This window comes from Besnoitia besnoiti (genome assembly GCF_002563875.1).
Source record: "Besnoitia besnoiti strain Bb-Ger1 chromosome Unknown contig00014, whole genome shotgun sequence".
Taxonomy (NCBI): domain Eukaryota; phylum Apicomplexa; class Conoidasida; order Eucoccidiorida; family Sarcocystidae; genus Besnoitia; species Besnoitia besnoiti.
The window spans coordinates 1,581,554-1,603,384 of record NW_021703916.1 but is presented as its reverse complement, the minus strand read 5'-3'; the positions used below and the strand labels follow the sequence as shown (position 1 = coordinate 1,603,384).

General features: G+C 58.5%; 5 protein-coding genes across 5 annotated transcripts; 1 reads left to right on the top strand and 4 right to left on the bottom strand.

Annotated features, from left to right (window-relative positions):
• Positions 1–585: 585 nt before the first annotated feature.
• BESB_026920 (uncharacterized protein) lies at positions 586–2,443 on the bottom strand (the record flags this gene model as incomplete). The annotated part of the gene is made up of 3 exons (XM_029361372.1): positions 586–702; positions 1,119–1,363; positions 1,714–2,443. The coding sequence occupies 3 exons, from the start codon at positions 2,441–2,443 to the stop codon at positions 586–588; spliced, it is 1,092 nt and encodes a 363-aa protein (XP_029215727.1).
• Positions 2,444–4,656: 2,213 nt separating this feature from the next.
• On the bottom strand, positions 4,657–5,460 carry BESB_026910 (uncharacterized protein; the record flags this gene model as incomplete). The annotated part of the gene is made up of 2 exons (XM_029361371.1): positions 4,657–4,980; positions 5,158–5,460. The coding sequence occupies 2 exons, from the start codon at positions 5,458–5,460 to the stop codon at positions 4,657–4,659; spliced, it is 627 nt and encodes a 208-aa protein (XP_029215726.1).
• A 1,811-nt stretch (positions 5,461–7,271) lies between these two features.
• BESB_026900 (uncharacterized protein) lies at positions 7,272–18,013 on the top strand (the record flags this gene model as incomplete). Its single annotated transcript, XM_029361370.1, has 11 exons — positions 7,272–8,624; positions 9,327–11,762; positions 12,456–12,761; positions 13,085–13,144; positions 13,311–13,425; positions 13,871–14,154; positions 14,621–14,758; positions 15,126–15,220; positions 15,699–16,807; positions 17,244–17,635; positions 17,855–18,013. The coding sequence occupies 11 exons, from the start codon at positions 7,272–7,274 to the stop codon at positions 18,011–18,013; spliced, it is 6,447 nt and encodes a 2,148-aa protein (XP_029215725.1).
• A 2,036-nt stretch (positions 18,014–20,049) lies between these two features.
• On the bottom strand, positions 20,050–20,571 carry BESB_026890 (uncharacterized protein; the record flags this gene model as incomplete). Its single annotated transcript, XM_029361369.1, has 1 exon — positions 20,050–20,571. The coding sequence occupies one exon, from the start codon at positions 20,569–20,571 to the stop codon at positions 20,050–20,052; it is 522 nt and encodes a 173-aa protein (XP_029215724.1).
• A 102-nt stretch (positions 20,572–20,673) lies between these two features.
• Positions 20,674–21,177, bottom strand: BESB_026880 (uncharacterized protein; the record flags this gene model as incomplete). The annotated part of the gene is made up of 1 exon (XM_029361368.1): positions 20,674–21,177. The coding sequence occupies one exon, from the start codon at positions 21,175–21,177 to the stop codon at positions 20,674–20,676; it is 504 nt and encodes a 167-aa protein (XP_029215723.1).
• Between the last annotated feature and the right edge of the window lie 654 nt (positions 21,178–21,831).

The window sequence follows — 21,831 nt, the reverse complement described above, 5'->3', positions numbered from 1 at the left end:
CGTGAGGTTTAACTGGCCGGTTTTGTATGTCACGCTTGTAAGCATTATTCTGCTCTGAATTCTGCGCGGCAACCGTCTAGCAACGACGCCACGCCACGTTTCGCTAGGCTACTCCAGTTCGACTGACTGAAGCACTTTCCCGGTAATCGGGGTTGGCCCTAAATCGGTAGGGCTTGCTGACCGGACTTTTCACTGAGAGGCGGTGGTTCTCGTAGATAGTGACAGTCCGTTGAGTCTGCCCACTAGATCCCGCGTGCCCTCTGTGGCGGCCACGAGAATGCTAGGGGTATATATGCAGCACACACGAGCCGGGGTGGGGGAACGCCCGCTACCGGCTATATCCTGTTTCCCCCGGGCGCTGTAGCATCGGTAGGGGACAGGCAAACGCCGGGTGCACGTAATACACTCCCACATTTTCCTTTAGCGGAGGGCTGTTGAGTAATACTCTTGAAAAGGGCAACAAATGACGCACTCATGCTGAACAAAAAAAACACGGGGGCGAAACGAAAGAACGTGCCTGCGAGCACCTTTTTAGGTCCCGCGAAACTTTGTCCCCCGGGTAGAACTGACATGTTTTGAAAGCACTTAGCAGCTGAACATGCCGCCGCATGCAGTCGAACGGGGGTCACCATCCGGGTATTTGACGTCATATCTGGGAGGGAGATTCCGCATGGCGACACGGGGCATCCCCAAGTTAGCAACCTACACACGGACAGGCACAGAGCGTCGAAAAATTATAGCCACTAACAGAATTTTCGTTTCGTGCAACCGCTGCGAACGAAGGGAAGCCCTGGCGCGCGAAAGCTGTAAGTGCTGAAACGCTGCAGCCAACTCGGAACCGACATCCCCCGTCCGCACTTCGCTCTGTTCTACGTTGTCTACACACGTTTGTCAGTCGAATATTCGGAGCGTTTTTGCTGAAGTTGGAACCCCATTTCGATGGTACAACCATTTAACATCATCTACCTATTAAAACGAAAACTATAATAATATTAAACTAAAGTTTCATTTAAGAAAATGAATATAATTTTTTTAAAATCTTTTTGTTCAGGATATCCCGGATGCTGCAGTGGCAACTGGCACCCTTGCGAGCGCCGTCCTTTCTACCGCTGACTCACCCAGCCGTCGTCTTCGGAAGCGAGGTTACCACGCTGCTGGTAGCGGTCCCAAACAGCCTCAATCTGCGTCATTTTCCTTTGGCGGCGTTTCTCCTCAACCACATCCGCGATGGTTTTGTCGACAGACGCACCTCGATTCAATTGCACAACCGTTTGTACGGGGCCGTTCGGGGCGGTGGCGTCAACGTAGACGTTCTTGCCATCCGAATACACTAAAGATCTGGTTTTCGTCACTGGGGGATCTCCTGTAAACAAAGATAATGCCAAACACACAGGTAATACTGGGTGAACCGCCCCGCTCTCAGGCGTGAACCAAGAAATTTCTTCGCTCTACATTATAGTTTATACTTACTGCAAACACTGTAGTGTGTGCAGACAACCCGTCACAAAGGAAATGCCCAGCACACAGTAAGAGCGACCAACACCATCGACCCCGCACGGACATGTATTCAGTCCCGAAATCTCACAGTATACGACGAGTGGCACGCCTACGTCTCAAGGGATCATGCACGTCCGCCAGGCAGTGGCTCCTTTCTATACGATCCATATCAACGATCGAAGCAAAGCCTGCAGACGCATAAGCGAATGCACTTACCAGCTACGCCATCCCAGACTTGGCCGGGTCCGAAGGAGATGCCGCGAGCACAGTGTTCCTGATGTAAGGTCGACCCCTTCTTCAGGATAGATTTGAGACGCTGGCAACGGGGCTGGGAGCCGGTGGAGGGAAGTTTCGTAAATCCGCCAGCCGCGTCAGTTGCTGGGTACTGTGCTGGCCAGTAATCCTGGCCCTGACCCACGTACATTCCCTCCCGAATGTATGATTGAGTTCCGAACGCCTCTTGCTCGCCTTCCTGCTGCTGCGTTGCCTCGCCCGCCCGCTGCTGCTGCGTTGCCTCGCCCGCCGGCTGCTGCTGCGTTGCCTCGCCCGCCGGCTGCTGCTGCGTTGCCTCGCCCGCCGGCTGCTGCTGCGTTGCCTCGCCCGCCGGCTGCTGCTGCGTTGCCTCGCCCGCCGGCTGCTGCTGCGTTGCCTCGCCCGCCGGCTGCTGCTGCGTTGCCTCGCCCGCCGGCTGCTGCTGCGTTGCCTCGCCCGCCGGCTGCTGCTGCGTTGCCTCGCCCGCCGGCTGCTGCTGCGTTGCCTCGCCCGCCCGCTGCTGCTGCGTTTCCTCGAACGCCCGCTGCTGGTATTGCTCGCCTTGTTGTTGGCCGTTGGCGTACTCGGCGGTGCCTTGGTATTGTTGATGAAACTGCGCTTCCTGGTCACCACAACACTGTGGCGCACCACCTTCAGCATACGCCTGCTGTTGATTCTCGCTTTCGCCCTCCATGGTTTGTGGTGTACTTCTCACCGAGCCGGCCTCACCACGCCAACACGGCGGCTGTTTACCTGAGAAACAAAACCCGTTCGACCGCGAAACAGGCCGCCGGTGTGGTGCTCTACGGAACGAAAAGATGAATTCGTCTTCTAATGGCGTTCTCTTGTCGTGCGTCGGGGGTTTGCCCGACCAAGACTTCGCAAGCGGAAAACTGCGATGCTCTGGGACGACTCACGGCGAAGAACAGTATGCTGCGCCAGCCGGCGGCCCTGAGAGCGCTGAAGATGCAGGATAGTGCCTCTGCTGAAGCTTCTTCGAACGGGAGAGAGCGTAATAAAATCGTATCGAGACCCGACAGACAGAATTTCTGTAGAGACCAAGGACTTGAAGTCCTCCTTTCGATCTGAACTGAGCACACGGAGGCCACTTCTTGTCGGCGCGCGACAGCCAGCCCCCGAGGTGAGTCACCCACCGGTCGCCAGATATGTTGCAACACGTCGACCCGTTCTGTGTGCCGGGGCGGAAAAGTTAATCCACAGCGGAAGCCACAACGTGAAAGGAAGAAATCGATAAGGCGAAACAGAAACTTAGACGCCCACACTTGGCGGTTGTCACTCGCAACTGCAACGTCGATGACAGCCGAATTTTTTCCTTGTTTGAAGACCGGGCGCACGCGCGACCTGGCGCGCTAGCCCCGCCGTTGTGGAGACGAGCTCCTCACGGTTGTCGCACATCGGGGAGCTAGTTTGCACTCGTTTTCAAAGCAGGAGATTCACTGTCGTCCCCAAGAGCAGGCTACAAATGAGGAATGCATGTCGGCCCAAACGGTGTCCTGGTGAATTGGCGCGCATCGCAACCGACAAGAAGCGTTTGCCGGCTCGTGTGACATTGACGCCGCCGCAGTGGAAAAGCAGAGCTAGGTATCTGCGCCTCTACGCTTCACGGTGTGAAGTTTCCGCGCTGTGCTCGCCTCCTCCTGCTGCGTGCCCCTCTTGCCGCACTGGGCTGCAAGGATGCGGTATCTCGCAATTTGAACAAGAAAAATACAGTCTCAAAGTGGCAAGCGTTGCACTTGGTCGCGTCACTGCTGGGACTCACAGGGCCTAGTAATCCGCGTGGACACCCCTTTCTCTCCCAAGCAAGAAGACACGTAGAGACGCACGCGCATCACACCGCTTGCTTCCGAGGTATGACAAGCAACAGAGACACCAAAGCTGCAAACTACCTTCCATGCTTGAGCGCTCAACTGGCACACACGCCACTAAACGCTGTTGCCTAGCCTTCTGCCGCTGCCGGGCCAATTCTAATAACACCCCGGCCTCTGCCTCGGTACATCACAGTGATGGAGCTCCACTTGGTCAGCTGCAGGACAAGGCTACGCGGTGCCGGCTGCAGATGGGAACTCATATGCCCGCATCCACTATCGCAGGACTTGCCCGTTACACTGGTGTCCCCCCCCTCCAGGCACTGTCGCGAACTGATGACTGCAGTGCTTCACCACGAGGGCACACGCAAGCGGCCGGGGTGCACGGCCTTGACTGGGCTAAAACACTTCGCGCCATGTGGCCTACCACGCATGTGTAAAACATATACGATAGACACAGCTGCCCCCTGGCGCGTCTGCACGGCTAGTGGGTTGTACCCACTGCAACCGGCTTCAAAAAATTAACAGCATGAGCCCACGATTCGATTCCATCGGATGCCGCGCCTTAACGCAATGATCGAGCGCCGTCGTAGTGCGCGCCGCCCCCGGAGGAGACGACGTCGCCACGCGCTTGACTCACCGCAGCTTAGGGCACCGCTGAAAAACGATGCAGCCTCCACTTTACGCCCGACCAAGGCAGGAGTGCGACCTGACCGCCCTCAATACCCCCCCCCCCCCCCCCGGCATGCCCGTTCGATACGGGACGAGGGCAGCTCATCGAAAATTCAGGGTTCAGACATCTCATTGAAAATTGTGTATCAGGTGCGTAGCTAGCACTCTGACTTCGCGGGGACGTCCCTCACATCATTGCACGCACAGACGCGCAACGCATATGGATCTTCACTTCTGTTCCTTAGTCCCTGTTGTTCGTCTGCCCCCTTCCATGTACCTGTTTCGTTTGAGTCGCTGTGCCTTTCTAATAACATTTGGCTGGCGCGGTCTCTTGCTGACCCCCGCTGCGGCTCTCGCGTTTCTCGCGAATTCTCTTTTCCCCGTCAGTCCACGTCTGACAGCGCCGAAGCTAGACTGGGGCTGCCCTCCGGGTGGCGCCCTCTCGCTTGTGGCCACTGTGTGTCTCTGGGCACACCGTGCTGACAGAGCACGGCGTGTCAATGGTTTGCGGTTCTTCGCTCGTTTGGCGGCCGTCTCTGGCCTCTGTGTCTTCAAGCGTCGCACTTTCTACCGTGATCTCTTCTCGCCCCTCGAAGCGCTCAGCCGCCACAAGTGCGGGGGTTTCCTCACTCGGCGAAGAAGAACAAGCATCGGGGCCCGATGGGGGAGCAAACGGCGAAGCTGCCTGCAGCTGGTGTTGGAGCTCGCGCAGCTCATCTTCCAAGTCAAGAACCTGGAGGCAGGCACACGAATGAAAAACATGGCCATGAATCGCTTCGCAAAAATGTGGCAAAACCGTGGTATGCGAGGGCCATTTGGGGCAGCTGCATCCGCCATCGCATCCCACCCTTCGCGTTTCCATCTGAGGGCAGGGCGTGCGAAGAAGCGAGTTCCCGGCATTCTTCCTCACCTTATCGATGACAAACTCCTTCATGTGCCTCTCGTTTTCTCTCAGCTTCCGCTCCATTTTCTCAACTTGCAGTTCGAGCGAGCGAATTCGCGACATGAGCGACCGCTTCAGGCCCATCTCAGCGCCGGCCAAGCCTGTGGCATCCACTTCAGCCTCCTGAGCATCACTCGCAGGCCTGCATGCCCCCTGCCTCTCTCTCCGTTGCACCTCTGCATGCCCGCGTACGTCCTCCTGCTTTTCCAAGTCGTCTGCGGCCACAGACGAGCGAGCTGAAGACTCGTGCGTTGACGCGACGGGACTCATTTCCTGACAACGGATGCGGGCGCGCCGATAGAGAGCGTCTACGGAGGGGCTTGCGGAGGTGCCGCTGGCCACGCCGCTTCGGAAAGAGTCGGTATTCGGGCGACGCTGAGAGGCGAGAGACCTCTGAGTTAAATTGCCGCTGACGCATGGACGGAGGGAAGGATCGGCATTCAATTTCGGCCTCAATACTAGCGGACATGGCGGGCCAGCCGCCGGTGAATCTGCGCCGGTAGTGGAGACAGCGCGAACCGATACCGAAGCTGACGCAACCCTCAACCAGAAACGAGTGCGATCCTGATGAGAAGAAGTGGATGGAGTACCCAAAAGAATTGGTAGCCTTACTGTTATCAGACAATGCCCGTTTCTACGTGATGACGCGTCCGGAGGGGGCATTTGGCGCACACGCACGTTCGCGGCAGCCTTACGCGAACCGGCGGATGCGCGCTCTCTGGAAAACTCAGCAGAAAAGGTTGACGCGCCCCTTCGAGGCTGAGCACACGCCGGAGGAGAAACGCCCAGATGCTGGCAAGTGGAACCAGGCCCAGAGGCAGCGGACAACCAAGCAGTAGAGTAGAAGCCCGGCGTCAGCCCGGGCGCCGCCAGTACGCCGCGGAAAAGGCGCTCCATGGTAAGCCAGGGCCACAGGTGCGCTAGAGACGGCGTCCGCAATAGACAGAGCAAGCCTCAGCCTAAAAGCTGAAGGAAATAAGCGGTTAGCCAGGGACCGGGAGCGATGACAGCGTGCGACACTCCGAGTGTACGTCCACCGTTAGAAGGTGCCGTGACACTGAAAAGGGTGCATACCTGTACCCTATGCCTCAAACTGGAACTGGAGCAGTGCCAGTTTGCACACCAGGAAGACAAACAGCAGGGTGCGAGGAAAGACTGAGTTTTGATTTCAAAAAAACAGAGGCAGAGTGTGCTATATCGAGGAACGGCTGGTCCCTGCACTGGTGACTCCTAACTCCGGCGGGTCAAGGTCGTCATGCTGCGGCCAGCTACGCAGGGGGTCGACCACACTTGGGCGATCTTTGCCCTACTCTCCCATGGATGCATCGAAAAGTGTGCCCAGTCCATGCAAGACACCGCGAAAATCACACACAACTCACACGTTTCTTTTCCCTCGTTCCTAATTGCAGAAAAGCTATGCGCCTCTGTTGCTTGCATGTATGCGGGTTCATGGAATAATGCATCTTCTCAGCTTTTCCGCTTTTTCTTGCTTTGCAAGGTATCGCGATGCTGGTTCTCTGGGAGAGGGAATGGCACAGCGATAGCAACCGTCTGTTGACTTGGAGCATGCTGTCGAATAGCTTATTATCGGCGCGCTCGAGCCCGAGCGCCGTACTTCCGAGCATCTGTCGGGAAACGATGAATGTTGTTTTTGACGAGTGCCTCTGTTTTTCAGTCCTTACACACGGATATGAGGGGCCAGATTCTTGGAAAGTCCCGCCTACCCCACAAGTTTCCCGGGCAGCTGTCGGTGCGATCATCTCGAGTCTGATCGTCGGTCAGCAGCGCTCCTGTTTTTCTACTTTCTTTCATCGGAAGCCCAACTACATGCTTCGCTGTCGAGGAACGCTTGTCCCCGCCGTTAGGTTCGTTTGTTGCCTCGTGTTTTACTTGGTGGTGGACGACGCTCGCGCCGCGTCCGTCTCTGCGTCGACCCAAAAGGCCCGTCCATGACCTTCCGCTGTTTCTGAGGAGCCCGACGATGAAGCGGTGGCGCGTCTCGGGTTCTCTTTCTCTTGTTTCCTCGTATGCCTTGGATGTCTCCGTGAGCCTCCCTGCTTCCGTTCCCTCTGCCACCCCAAATGGTTGCTGCCCCTTTCCCGGTCGTCCGCGCGGCTCGAGCGCCACTCTCCTTCCCCCCTCCAGCGATCTGCCGTTCTTCGGGTGCACCTAGAGCGGACAGGGCGCCGCCTCCTACTGCATTTCTTTTATCTACGCGCTCCACCGCCTCTTCCGCCTTCCCGCAACCGAACCCACTCCATCTGGAGGAAAGAGGGCAACATGACGCCCGCGGGAGCTCTTCGATTCCTCCTGGCCGCCAGCGGGCCAGGCAGCTGTCTCCCACTGTCTCTCAGGACCCGCGCGGCGCCCCGCGGCCGGCGCCTCTCCGCTGGGGACGCGAGGCGGGCCTGAGGCGCTACAGGGCGGAGGGACAAGCCGCCATTGCCTGTGTGCCTCCGCGAAGCAGGCACACCGACACACACGTTGCCCTCTGTGCGCCGGGGGCGTTCGCTTTTTCTGAACCCGCGCTTGGCACGCCCCACGGCGCCGCTGAGGAGCTTGCCTTGCGCAGCTCGCCGGGGCTCCGGCGTGCTGCTGTGCGTTGGCGGGCAGCCGCGGAGGCGCGCAAACACGCTGCAGAGGCCGACTCAGCCGGAGAAGCAGGAGGTACGAATCTCGGAGTCGAATCCGTGCGTGCCTCGCCTTCTTTCTCTTCTTCGTGCTTGCCTTTGGCCCCCTCTACTTTTCTGGCGCCCTCGTCCCTCCCTTCTCGTCTATCTGCGGCCTCGTCTTCTGCAGCGTTGACGTTCGCTTCTTGGAGGGTCGCCCGCGATGGCGGACAGACACGCCGAAAAGTGTGCGCATCTGAAGACGGGTGCCGCAGGCATAGCCGACGCTGCTTCACTGTGTTGGCACCGGCGCGGCAGCCTGGCAAGCGTACCGCGCCTCTGCTGGACATCGAGTCTTCGGGCTTCACCGAACCGTCGTCGTCATGCCTCGATTCGTGTTCACCTAGCCCTGCGTCTTCTTCGTGTTCCACTTCTTCTCCCTCTGGTCTTTCCTCCCCTTATTCTGCGACTTCCTCCGCGGAAGTCGCTTCCTGGTCTTCTGCCGAATGCAGCGCATGCGAGGTTTCGTCCTCTGCGCCGCTGGAAGAAGATCTTCTTTTGCGTAGTTGGGCGGCCTTCCGCGGCGGAGACGGGGCGAGGATCCTCGCGGAAAAGCCGAGAGAGAGGGAGACGGAGATTGCGAATCTGACTGCGCAACTTACAGATGCCATTAACTCACGACAGGCGCAGGGCGTGAGCAAACTGGAAAGCGAAGAAGAGGCTCTTCAACGGTTTGCCCGCGACATTTCAGTGAAGAGGGATGGTGATCAAGAGACAGCTGTGCTCGGAGACAGCTGCCTCCAACGCGATCTCTCCCTCTTCAAGGTAAGACGCACATACCGAGCGCTACAGAGGAGGGCCAAACGCGTGACGATATATATATATATATATATATATATATACATATATGTATATTGTGCATATATGTATATCTACATAAATGTATGTGTGGACTTTCGAGTTGCATGAATGCCTTTCTCGCGACATATGCGGCTTCATAGATGGATCTGCAGTGAAGCCATATGCGCAGCAGGGAAGCGTATGCGGCGAATATACCACGCCTACCAGCCTGAATACATAGCCATACATTAGCCATTGATGTGCCTTTCGCATTCCACCTAAACACAATATTACTATATATACATATATTTATGATAAATTAACAGTTTTTTTCAACGAGGTGTTGCTGATACCCGCAGATCTGCGGCAGTCTCCATCTTGGAGGGCGGGATCAGCGCTGGTTGCCAGTCTGCTGTCTTGTAAAGTTGTGAATACACAGCCGACCCAGAACGGCGGGAAACGAATTGTGTTTCAGAGAAAAGGAATGTTTAGCACCGGAGCCGTTTTCAGTATTTTAGGAACTCTGATGTCTATGCTTATTCGATTTGAGTTATAGTTGTGGATCGCGGACAATTTGTGCAGCCGAGAAGTCAGCGTCTAAAATCTATCGTCGTGCGTGAAAGCTGCTCCAATTCTTCACATGTCGTGTATCTAAAACTTCTTTCGGTGCCTCGGGTTCCTGTTCAGGCGGTCTCGACAAGCCTCGCGTTGGAGCACCTCTCTGTGCGCCTTCTTGAGCTTCTTCTTGCAACCCGCCAAGCTGCCTTCCGCTCGCTTTCCTCCTCTGCATCGTCGTCTCCCTCCTCTCTTTCTGAGTCTGCGCATTCGACTGCCTTGCCCGCAGAGGGTCACCCGGCGCTGGTGGCCAGCGCACAGGAGGCTCTGCCTGCTGAGCTCGAGCTTGTCTCCTTTTCGGCTCCCCCCCCTGTCTTCGTGCCGGAGAGTGTCTCCGCCGGCGACGAGCCGCTACGGGGGCCTGCGGCCGCGTATCCGCTGCTCCCTGCTTCTGCGCTCGTGTGCGTCGACGCAGTTGAGGAAGGTGGACGCCAGGAGGCTTCGCTCTGGGTCTATAGACAGTTCTTGCTGCTGGGCGTCCTGCGGCTGCTTCCACGGTCTTCGGGCTTCGCCGTTCAGATGCCTGTTCTCCGCGTCCTGCTTGATTCAGCGCTCCCGTGTGCCAGACCCGCGCCTGTCGACATTTCATCGTCGCCGCAGAGCGAAGAATTCTCCGGCGCGAGTCGTCTAGAAGGCGGCGAGAGCCCCGCGGGTCGCGGGGGCGAGGGCCCATCAGCCCCTGTCTCCTCGGACACAGAGACTGGCGTGGCGCGGGCGCCGGCGGCCGGCGCCGGTGCGGGCGCCGGCGCGTGCGTCGCTACCGGGGGCGCCGAAGGAACTTTGCGGCTGGGCGGAAGAGGCTCAGGCGAGGAGAACTCGTGGCATCCGGCCGTGATTTTCCGCGTCGCGCTGCAGGCCCTCGCAACGTGTCCCCTTCCATCGTTATCTTCTGATGTTCAACACAAATGCTGGGCGGCGCTCTACTTCTCGCTTTGGCACTGGGACGCACAGGTCCACGCCAGTTTCCTCCGGGCTTCCTCGTCCCCCCCCTCTGCGCGTCAGGGTCCGCATTCCTCTTCTTTTCTCTCTAGTGAAGCGAGTTTAAGTGGCGCCGCACACGGCGCGGCTCCCCCCCCCTCGGCTGCCTCCGACCTTACTCAGTCTCAACCATCCCTTCCCCCCCCTCAGACGGTTTCCTCCGCTCGGCACGCCTCCGCCTTGCGAGCTTCCACAGCTGCTGAGTCGCTGGCCCCTTGTGCCGCGCCGTGTTTTTCCCCGGCCTCTGCCTTGTCTTCACCGGCGTCGCTGCTTGGCGAGCGACCCTTCGCCTCGCCCTTTCCTGAGCCGCCGCTGGATGCACTTCTGCGATGGACGTCGCTGAGGACACTGGCGCCCTACTCGCGCGCGGCGTCGCCTCGGCCTGAAGCCTCTGTCGCGGCTCTCTCTTCGTTTTCTTCGTCCCCGGAGGCGGAGGCCCGCGCGGCCCTCGTGGCGGCGGCGGCTCAGGCTGGCGCCTTGTGCACAGCCCGCGAGGCTGTTCAGCTTCTTCAGGCGCTGAACCACTTCAAGCACCACGTGACCGATCTTCCGTGGCTCCTCGCCCCGCACCCGTCCTCTCGCGTCTCGTCGCCGCCGGCGTCACCTTGCAAGCCTGAGAACCCCGACGGCGAAGGCGGCGAGGGCGGCGAAGGCGGCGAGGGCGGCGAGGGCGGCGAGGGCGGCGAAGGCGGCGACTGCGATAGCCTTCCGAGCTTCCTGAGTGAACTCCACTCTGCCGACGAGCCGTCCGCAGCCCTGGAGTCCCCCTCTGCGGTCTCCTCGCCCGCGCGCCGGCGGCGGTCGGAGGCATCGGAGGCGTGGCTCGCGGCGGTGCAAGACCTGCTTCTTCGGCTCCTGACCGCGTGCATTTCGACGGTCGGGCTCGCGGAGACGCGGGGCATTTTGGCGGCTCTCGGCCGGCAGGAAGTCCGCGACGCAGTCTTCGTGCACGCGCTGGCGCACCGCGTCGCAGAGCTGATGGGCGAAGTCCCCCAGCGACCGCAGGAGACAGGCCCGAGCCCTGCGCAGAGCAAGATCCGAGAGGCGGTCGCCGAGGGCCCGAGCCAAGGGGTGGCGGCCAAGCTCCAAGAGGCAAAGTCCAGGATGGGGCGGAAGGGGCTCGAGGTGGAAGAGATCGCGCAAGGCGCTTCGCCGGGCAAGGCGTTTGAGTTGTGGGAAGCCGGCAGCGCCGCCGCCGGGGGCCCGCCCCTGAGCTACAGCGGCAAGCGCCTGAAGCTCTCGGAGATGCACGGCATCGTCATGCTGGCCATGAAGGCCGAAGTCTACGACCAGCATTTGATTGACGCCCTGGCTCGGCTTATAGTCGGAGACCCCCCGCCGTTCTCGCGGCCCGCGGCGGCTCCCTCCTCGCCCTCCTCGGCCTTCGCGCGCTTCTCGTCGCCTTCGGAGGCCAGTGACGGCGAGGCGCTGGAGCGCGCGCAGCTCGGGTGTCTGATTGGCATCGTGCAGACACTCGGCAAGCTGCAAGCGCGCACCGGCGACTCAGCGCTCTTTGACCGCATGCTCCAGGTGAGAAAGCGAGCGAGATGTGTCGCTCCGCAATCCGTTATTTCCGCGTGGAATTCTCTGTTTTTCGCGCGAGTGTCGGCGTCCGCGGTAGGCGCACTCTGCGCCGGAGGTAGCTGGCGCGGCTTCGTGCTCGATTGGAAGGCCCTCGGCGAGTTGTGAACTGGAACGGCCATTCGGAGTCGAGCCACGCCACCTCGACTATGTTCAGGGACCGCGCTTTCTTTGGATGCGAGAAGCAGTCGGAGCTCAGACCCGCATATCCGGTCTTCGGCGGCTCCCCCGATAGGCAAGGCCCCGTCGGCGCGAGCCGTCTAGGGGGTGCTTTCTAGGCACGAAATCGATCACACGCCTCCGTGACCGGAGTGCCTGCTTCTCTTCGAGCTAGCCTAGACATCTATCCCGCAGGCGTGGGAGTAGTCACACTGGCTGTAGAGTCTCATCTGTGTGTGGGGTTTCCAAGGGAGACGTGCTTGAGCTGCCTGAGCAAGGGAATGGGGCGGCTTTGATGGTAGCTTTCCGCGCGTTTTCTCGTGCCTTTTCTTCATGATCTCCCCCATTGTGAAACGATCGGGACACGTGGCGCTGCCCCACGGTTTTCTCGCGCGGCGTGTGCTGCCGCCTCAGTGTATGATGAGGTAGCTCATCGCTGTCTGCTTTGCGTTGTTTGCTTCACGTTTCGCGCGCGTCTTGCAGGCCCTCTGCGGCGAGCTTCACCGCCGGCACGCGTTCATCCACGACGGCACAGCGGGTCAGGTTCTGCTCGGCCTTCTGCGTCTGCGCTTTGTCCATCCGCCCCTGATTCGCGCGCTGGCGCTCAAAATTACCCGCGCGGCCTCCCGACAGAACGCACAGCAGGCGGTCTTGCAGCTCAAGCTCCCTGAGGCACCTGCTGCGTGGGCCCCCGCCGAAAAGGGCAGGGCGGGCGCGGCCGGCGCGCCTCTTGATGGCGACAACCCTGCGACGGGCAGCGGCGTCAACACCAATCACTTTGTGCTCGCGGTAAGTTCAACGGCCCCGGCGTCTGCCGAATCAAATTTCAGCCAATGCTCAAAACGATGGGCGTCGCGAGAAGCGTGACGCAGCCGCGCGAGGCCACGCTGGACTGGCTGTCTCGACTGACTCTTGCAGATCGCGACGCGCAAGTCTCGCTCGAATGAACTAAACAATCCGCCGCTCCCCACGCCGTGCCCGCGGGGATGCGGCCGATGTGGCGACTCACAGCGACTGAGTGTTTGGTTCTGCGCAGCACTGCCCGCGTGCGCGGGTCGGAGTCCCCTTCAACTAAAACGGTGCTTAGGCGTGTGCGTTGCTTTCTTCCGCAGGCCAACATGATCAGCCGCAACGGGTTCTACAGCTTCTCGCTTCTCCAGCAAGTCATAAAAGTAAGAGCCACGCGTGCAAGGAGGAGGCGAAACAACCTGATGGAAAGAGAATAGTCAAGGAGGCCGGCGAGGTGGTCGTGCGGCAGGTGCAGTGCTTGGGGGGTTGTCGTGTCAATAGTTTTGATTTTTGGCTTTTTTGTAATTTTCCTTATTTCTTCTCGCACAGTTGCAGCTCACGTCGGGGGCGCCGACAAGCGTGCTGGCGATGACGCAGATGCTCGCGACCCTGGGCAGGTTCAGCGACTTCCAACCTGCAGACACGCACCTGCGCCTCCTCATTCGTGAGTGTCGAGACTCAAAACGCGGTGGCAACAGAAGAGTCGAAAATACACAGAGTGGAAAGGCGCATGCTGGCGGCATTTGTATCGATCCGCACGTATCTGTCGGCCTTTGCAGTTCTGTGCCGGTACACGCGCGCCTCGTACGCAACGGCTGGTCACGCCGTCATGAGGGCTCGCTGAGAATAGCTGGCGTCCTCAGAGGAGGCTTTATCACGACTTCAGAGGCAGCCGCAGAGGCGCACGTGTGCGCATGGGACGCGAGCCATCGAGAGGCCACGTTTGTAAGAGCTGAGACGAACCTAGACTGGCGCTGTCGAGCAGCAGCAAAGATATGAGGACGTAGACAATCAGATATTTCCCGCGGTTCGGTCTTTTCCCTTGGATCTCTGATTTTCTTCTAGAGTTTCGCGGGTTTTTGGTTGCCCCTCTGGTTTTCGGTGTGCAGGCTGGTGCCTTCCTCGCTTCGTCACGGAGCTCATGCGACGCCCGCAGAGCGCGATTTCGCCGCTGAACGCATCGCAGCTCCTCTCGTCGTTCGCGAAGCTGCGCCACGTGGATGTCCCTTTCCTCTCCTACCTGCTCTCCATCTTCACGTCGCCCTGTCCAGCGGCCTCGCCTCCGTCGCCCCCGGTGTCTCTTCCTTTTCCCTCCGCGGACGGCGAAGAGAGCGCGGGTGCGCCGGCTGCGCAGCTCGAGGTGCCGCGGTCTTCGCCTCTGGCCTTCGCAGCGGTAAAAACGCGTTTTCCAGATTTTTCCAAATTTGTCTAGGAATTAATTTCCTGTTTCGAATGGCGCATGTCTCGGGTGCTGGCAGACGGCAGTTGGCATGCACATGCGCAGGAGATTATGCGTGGCTGTCTGCGGCGTAGCGGTCATGGGTGCCCAGCATCGCGTTCTGCGTCGGTGCTGTCTGTTTTGAACCCGAGCGTGACCTACTCTACACGCGTGCATGAGCAGTGCGTTGCTGCCGCTCGCCTGTGCTTTTCGCCTCGTGACCTCGGCGACGACTCCCCTTAGCTCTTCCCCCACGTTTGATGCTTGTGCGTGTTCAACTTGATGATGAGTCAGGATATGAGGTGGAATGGCCGCACCAGGTCTAGGCATCGCGGCGCTGCCTCGTTCGTTTTGTCCGACTTTTTCTTTTTTCTGCTTCCTCCGTCTCAGCGGAATTCCGGTGTTTTCGCGCTCTGTACAGCTCCCGCCGTGCCCCTTCGACGTCCGCGCATGCAGACGCGTGTTGCGGTCGCTGGACTCTGCTTCACTCATCTCGATTGTCGAGGCAATTGACGCCTTGGAATTCTGGACGCCCACCTCTCTCCACCTCATCTACCAGGTGCGCGCGGAAACGAGCCCAAAGGCCGCAGGCGCTCTCGCTTATTATTCGCTGCTCCCCTATTGTTTTTGCATCAGTATCTACTTCCTCCAGTCTTCGTACATGTCTACACATGCACCTGCACAGGTACATGTGGTTCAACTCGTGGTATACACTTCCTAGACAAAGCTGGTCAATCCCTCTGTCTTAGGTGGTGACACTGTCGCTCCATACTCAGAAAACGATGGAGACTGTGGCAGTTTTCGCCGTGTGTGTGTGGGCCCTCGCCGTAGACTGTTGGTTGGCTGTGTCAGTCTCTTGCGCACGCGCGACCGTGTCTGTTGAGTTTTCCTGATTGTTTCAGTTTTTTCTGTCGTTCTTTCCTCAGATTAAGTGCCTGCTGGAGGATGAGCTGCACGACCTCAAGGCGGCGCAGATCATCGCCGTCTGTCTCGCCTTCCGCGACTGGCACTTCCGAGACTGGTACAGGGGATGAATCATCGCAAAAAGCTGCGCAAGGGCTATACACGCTGAAAAACTCTTCTTGTCTCCTGTCTTGGTCGCCGTGCGTCTCTGTTTGTCATCGTGGCTCGGCGCGTGTCGCTCCGCGCGTGTCGCCTGGACTTCGCTCCCTCTCTCGCTCTCTCTCTCACGACTGTCTCTATCCCTGTCTGTCATCCTATACCCAAGTATATAGACGTGTGAATAGGTATCTGTCTGTGCAGATCCGCGCCGTTTCCTGCTTACACATCCGCTGGTAGAACTAACGCTCGTTCCCTCTAACGCAGCGCCCGCGGTCCGGTGCCTGGTTGAGTGTGTCTCTTCGTGGAGGAGCAGAAAGAAGAAGGGCCCAGAAGATGGCGCAGCTGCGTGGACGGAGACAGCCTCTGTTGCCGCTCGCATGCTCGAGTGTCGGGTCTGCAGCGGCCTTTTTCTCGCGCGTGTGGCTGGTTTTTTACAGGGAGCTCCCCGCAGCCATGGTCGCGGGTGAGGCGATGGAAGACGAGAAGGAAGAAGAGGGTCACGCCGCGACGCGCGCGGACGCGGCTTTCGCTCAGGCGGTCGGCGCCCTCCTCGGTCCGGCAGCGTCGCTTGTCCTTCCTCTCCCCCAGAAGGGCCCTGCATGCGATCCTCCTCCTCCTCACTTTTCAGCGTGCTCTTCTGTCGCTTCGTCTCCGCTTGAGTCTCTGCTATCTCCGCTTCAGCTCGCTTCGCCGCCCCTCGCCTCCTCTGCGGCCCTGGCACTTCCCAGCCGTCGGCGAGCGGAAGACCTTCTCTGGCTGCACCGGAGCGTCTGGAAGGAGGAGCTGGTCCTGAACTGCGTCGAGGCCCTCGAGCGCCACGAGTCGTTTGCCCTCTCCAACTGGCTTTGCATGCAGAAACTCAAGACGCTCGTCGACGCGATTCACCTCGGCGTCTTCTTCCCCTACTTCTCCTGGATGTACGTCCGCCCCTTTCCATCCTCCGCGTCCTCACGGTCCTCTGCGACCGGCTGCTGCGCAGGCGCGGCTGCCGCGGCGACCTCGGGGGGCCTTAGGCACGACCGCGCCCCTCAGGGCGCTGGAGAGCGCGCGGGGGGAATGGGGAGAGAAGGAGACGCGTGCGAGGGTTCTGCCTCGGCAGAAGTCGAGCGAGAAGCGGGGGCGAGCCCGTCGCCTCCAGGAGTCCAGGGGGCTGTGAAGTTCCCGCCACACAGCAAGGCCGCTTCTGGTCAAACTTCGCCTCAACACGCCTGTTCTGCACCGCTCTATGAAGTCCTCGACGTGGTGCCCCCGGCGTACGAATGCCCGCCGGCGGCCTCAGGGTCGCCGCAGGACCCGACGTCCGCGTCTGCCGCGCAGCCTCCGCAGAAGAAACAAAAAAGCCGCGCACACGTGACGCGGCGGCGCGAGGCGCCCTCGAGCGAAGAGCCCCTGGCAGAAAAATCGGGGATTTCTTTCGTGGAGCGCTTCCAAGTTCTCCCCCAGTGGCTGTGGAGACAGCTGATGGAGACCTGCAGAGTCACGCGGGGACAAGTCGAGATCAACCGCCACCTGCATGACCGAGACGGCGAAGAGGCCACCGAGGGAGGTGAGAAAAAATGGTAAATCTTTGAAAAGAGAGCGTGCACATCACAACATCTGTATGCATACCGATACAGTTGTATATATATCTATATTATATATATGTATGTATTGCGTGGACCCCACACACTGAAGCGTCAAAGCTCGCGCTCGAACTGTAGAGGCGGTCAATTGTCACTTCAACAGCCCCCCATATCGGCTTCTTAGGATGTGTATCATTTGATTGCATCCGCCGATACTGCGTGACGCTGCTGCTCTTTTCCTCGCGTCTCCATCTCTGTCTGTACCCATCTGTGTCTGCGGACGCCGTGCAACGTTATGAGTTCCCGGTCTCCTGTCACCCAAGATATTCGAGCACAGTGCTCCTACATTTATATGCATGCACAGAGTTGTCGTTGGCCGTCTGTCGCTCATTTCTTTTTTTCGCTTCTTTGTCTTCCCAGGGTCCCTCACTAGCTTCCACGGCGAAGTAGGCGGCACAGACGGCCCCGCACCCCCTGCGTCCTCGGCCGCTTCCGCGTCTTCCCCCTGCTCAGCCGTACGACCTCTGCTTCTGCGGCAGGTGCGCTCGAAGTCTTCCTCGTCTTTGGTCGCGGCTTCGTCGCTCAGTCACCTCGCACTGAAGACTGAAGTCCCGCCCGCGCCCGCGGTCTCTCCCTTCTCGCTCGCTGCCTCGTCGCCGCCGTCTTCGCGCTCGCACTCGAGTTGCTTCTCTGATCCCGGCGACACGCCGCTGGAGGCGAGTCACCCTCCAGTCCTCTTCCCTTTCGGGCACCGCGGCGTCGGCGCAGAACTCGAAGGCGAAGGCCCGTTCAAAGTCTTCGTCGACCCGTTCGTACGCGGCTTCCGCGTGGATCTCCTACTCATGCCGCAGGTGCCCCCCGCCCCCCCGGCGGCGCGGCTGAGCACGACGCGCCGAGCGAAAAATCCACGAAACGCAAGAAAAAGAAAAAACAGACCGCGCTTAGGGGCGAGATCAGCTGAGAGACCAGGCGCCATGTGCGACGAGAGAACGAGGGATAGACGCCAGCGACGGTCTTCCTGTTGCTTTCAGGGGAGACGCGGAGGCTGGAGTCGTGTAGTTGTCTCTTCTTGCTTCCAGAAATCAAGTGCGATCGTTGCGCGGAAGCACCTTCGTGCATGGCTCGAGGGGAACAAAGCCCCGACTTGCTCGACAGACGCCGCTTGGGCTTCTTCACTCGGGAAGGCCTAAGCGTATATTTGCATATATATAGGGTTTAGGGTTTAGGGTTTAGGTTAGCCGGAGACAATTGTCTGCCTATAGGTTGTATACGGGTTTATATATATTTACATGTATATTCGTATAAATGTGCATACCCAGATAAGACAGGCCTGCCCTCCCTGGAGGTCCTTTAGCTTGTCACTTTTTTTCTGTGAACCGGGGCACGTGCGTATCGCTTTTTTCGACTTGTCCGCCGCTTTCGTGGCTCAAATTAGGTATTTGTAATCTCTAGCGACGCGCCTGAGCTACGTCTCTTCGCTGGGCGCAGACGCAGGTGACTGGGCGAATTTGAGCGAGGGTCACATTTGCAAGCTCAGGCGCGGACCCGCGCCGAGGCGCTGTGGCTGGGCGCGCTCAGAAGCGCGGCCTGTGCCTGCGGAGCGACAGTGAATTTACTCCTTGTGGATGCAATAAAGAGGTGTCTCTCACGCAGATCGCCGCGCCACAATAACTCACAAGAAGTTCAGGCGCAATGGACGCGCCAAGAAAAACGAAGTTTTTTTTAGAAGAAAAAGTGCTGATCCGCCGACACCGGAAAGACCGATGCGCCGGCAAAAAAAAACTGGGCAGCGCAGCGTCCTAAACCTAGTGAATACTCGATGCTATACAAGATCATATTCAGAGGTAAATATATATATATATATATATATATATCACCTGCATTTCTCTTTTTCGACGCCGCAGTAGGCGCTGAACCTTTTATCCATGGCCTATCGCAGAGACACCCTTCCACACGGAGACGTGCCCTTTCCTCCGTCCTCACTTCTAAACCGTGAATATGCGCATGTCTGCCTATCCGGACATGCGGCAATTCACAGAAGTGCTCCAGTACTCCAAACGCGCATGCATATATATATATATATATATATATATATATATATATATATATATATATATATATATATATTGCATATGCTCAGGTACAGCGCCCTCGCTGGGACATTGGAAGGTGCGTCAATGGCGCAGACGAACGCGCATGGAGTTTGCAGCGGTCTTACGTCTGTCTCTGAAACTCTCGAGAGCGGAGTTTCGACTCTATATTCGTGGCCAGAGGTCTGCTAGAGTTCAACACTCTGCACATCGCTCTACACCGGGGGTTCCGCAGCCTGTTATCAGCTCGCTGCCGTCTTTGCCTCGCGACCTGCCTCTCAAAAACACATCGCTCTCCCATGCGCCTCTCTTTCGGCATGTCACGTCGCGCGCAACTGCGGCCAGGGCGACAGCGCGAAAAGAAGCAAAGAGGCCACCGGCGCCGATCCCCTCCCGCCGTTTCCTCCTCCGTCTGCAGCTGAACAGAACAAAGCAGTCAAACAAGCAAATCACACAGTTGTGAACTGCGTAGCGCGAGCAGATCGTCGAAAGCGACGTCCACAAGAGAGCGACACACAAAACAGCCCGCGCGCACCCGTCTTACGCACAGCCTCCTCCCCCGTTCATCGACGGAGCCCTGCAGACCGAGCAGATGCGCAGCTCAACATACATATGCATATATATGTTTATACATACGCATATATATATATATATATATATATATATATATATATATATATATATGCCTACACTCCGGTTTCTGGCTGCTCTTACTGGAAACTATCGCCGACACTCCGCACGAAAAACTCTGATCGGAGTCACGTCAGCTCCTGTACTGTTCGAGCCTTGACCGCACTACGTGTTGCTAAGGCGCGCGGTGCATCAGTGGAATCTGAGATGGCAATGCAACTCGCTTGGTATGTGCATCAATATCTATCGCTCTCTGTTCGCCTAGCTATCCGTTTTCCAATTCTCCGCTCTGTCACGGGCGCTCTCAGGACCGAGTCTTTGTCTCTGTGCGTGTCTGTCTCTCAGCATCCAGCCTCACAGATATATATATGTATACATATATATAGATATCCCTATATGTACTTATACATATAAGTACCTATATCCAGCACCGCACGCAGCCGAGCCCATCTGTCATTCTTGTCCGTCGATTTGGTGTCGGTTCAGGGGAGGTCGTACCTTGTGTCTCACTCCATTCTGAGGCGGCCCATGACGTCGAGGGGGATAACTTTGTGATCTGGGAAGTAGTCGATGAAGTCGAGTTGCTCTTCGTTGTAGTAGTCGTAGTTTCTCGCTGGGCGGATGTCGCGTTCTCTGGGGATGGTGACGGTGTCGTTGAAGCGGTTTTCGTGTTGGTCCACTGGTTTAAAGAGGACGAGGAGTTTGTAGGATCCGTCCTCGAGAGCTTTCTGGGCGACTTCGATGTCTTCGACTTTCATGGCGCCGCATCCGCTGGCAATCGCGGTTTTTCTCGCGATGATTTCGCCGTTCACCTCGCGGACGTCCACGCGCACGCCCTGGCGGTTTTTCAGCCAGGAGACGGTGCTCAACTGCGGCTCGAGTGTGCTGAAGCGGAAGTGCATCAGGCAGCGCTCGACGTCGAAGATCATGCGGTGAGGCGGAGTCGGGGTCTCGAACCAGTCGAGGACTTCGTAGTAGTTCCGGCCTTCCTCCTCCATGCGGCGCTGGATGAAGCTCGCGAGCGCCATGCGCGGGACGAACGTGGGGGCGTCTTCGTGACCCTCGCGGCTGAAGTGGACTTCGATGCGGCCGACGTTGCAGCGGCCGCGGGTCTGCTGGCAGTATGCCACCTAGTGCGCGTTGGCGGTGCCCACGCAGCCGCGCGGGACCTCGAAGCGCTGGACGTGCTTAGTCGCGAACTTGAGGAACTGCATGCTTTCTTGGCGCCGCTCCGTGTAGCGCAGCTGCCCCTGGTGCTCGCCGTAGCTGAAGACGACTTCAATCGAGTTCGCGTCAATCAGCCCTAGATTCATGTTGTCGCCGTTGTCCTGATCGGCAATCGTGTCAAAAACGACCATGCAGCTCTCGGGGTGGACGTAGGTTTGAATCTTCAGGTCGCGCGTGTCCGCCCCGCGCAAGATGTTCTTCAAAGCCAGCGACTGCTGCTCCAACATCTTCTCCATCTCCGGATACATCACAAACTGCGTGCCCATCTGCACCGCCGAATTCCAAAAATCCAGACGACGCGGCCGCAGGCCCTCCGCCGCCGCGCTGACGACGGCGACGCCCGTGCACACGCAAAGCGCGACCGCGGCCGCGGCGCGCAGGCATGAGCCCAGCGAAGCAGGCCGCATGGTGGGGACGGAGAGGGAAATGATCCAAAAACAAGACAAAAAAGGGAAATGAATGGAGAATGCGCGCGCCAGAGACACGCACCACCTCACACTGGCCTACAAACGACGGGCGCGCCAACACGCGATAGCCGCAGGCGCCTTACCAACCGAGATCTACCGATTCGCAGAGAGCCCCTAGGCACTCAACCTGCATGCCGTGTCGAGATCATGCAGCAGAAAATGTCAGCGAAACTCTGCCTACGCAAACATGACTCAAAGAAGACAACCTGAAACTCCTCGCACGTGTGCGGGTTTAGCAGGGCTCATCCCTCGGGCGGCACTGACGCGAGACTCGACAGGAAAATCACGTGAGCAGGAGAGAGGGAAAAGGAGTGTATTGACAACCAACGTGGGATGAAGTGACTACATGCATTTTTAGGAAAACCAGAAAAGACTGAACAAATGGCACAAGCAGGCAAACGGGAGCCGCCGCACTCCGCTCGCTTGTCGTCGACGGCGAGAGGCCCTTGAGTGCTGGGCGGGGCCTGGAGGAGACGCCGAAGAAGCGAGAGACTGTCAGGTAAGAGGCGGTTCCCAAACACGCCAGCGAATACAGAAACTCGTGTGTTGCTTGCGGGAGACTCCTGGTGTCCCAAAAGACGAAAATCCGCGGAC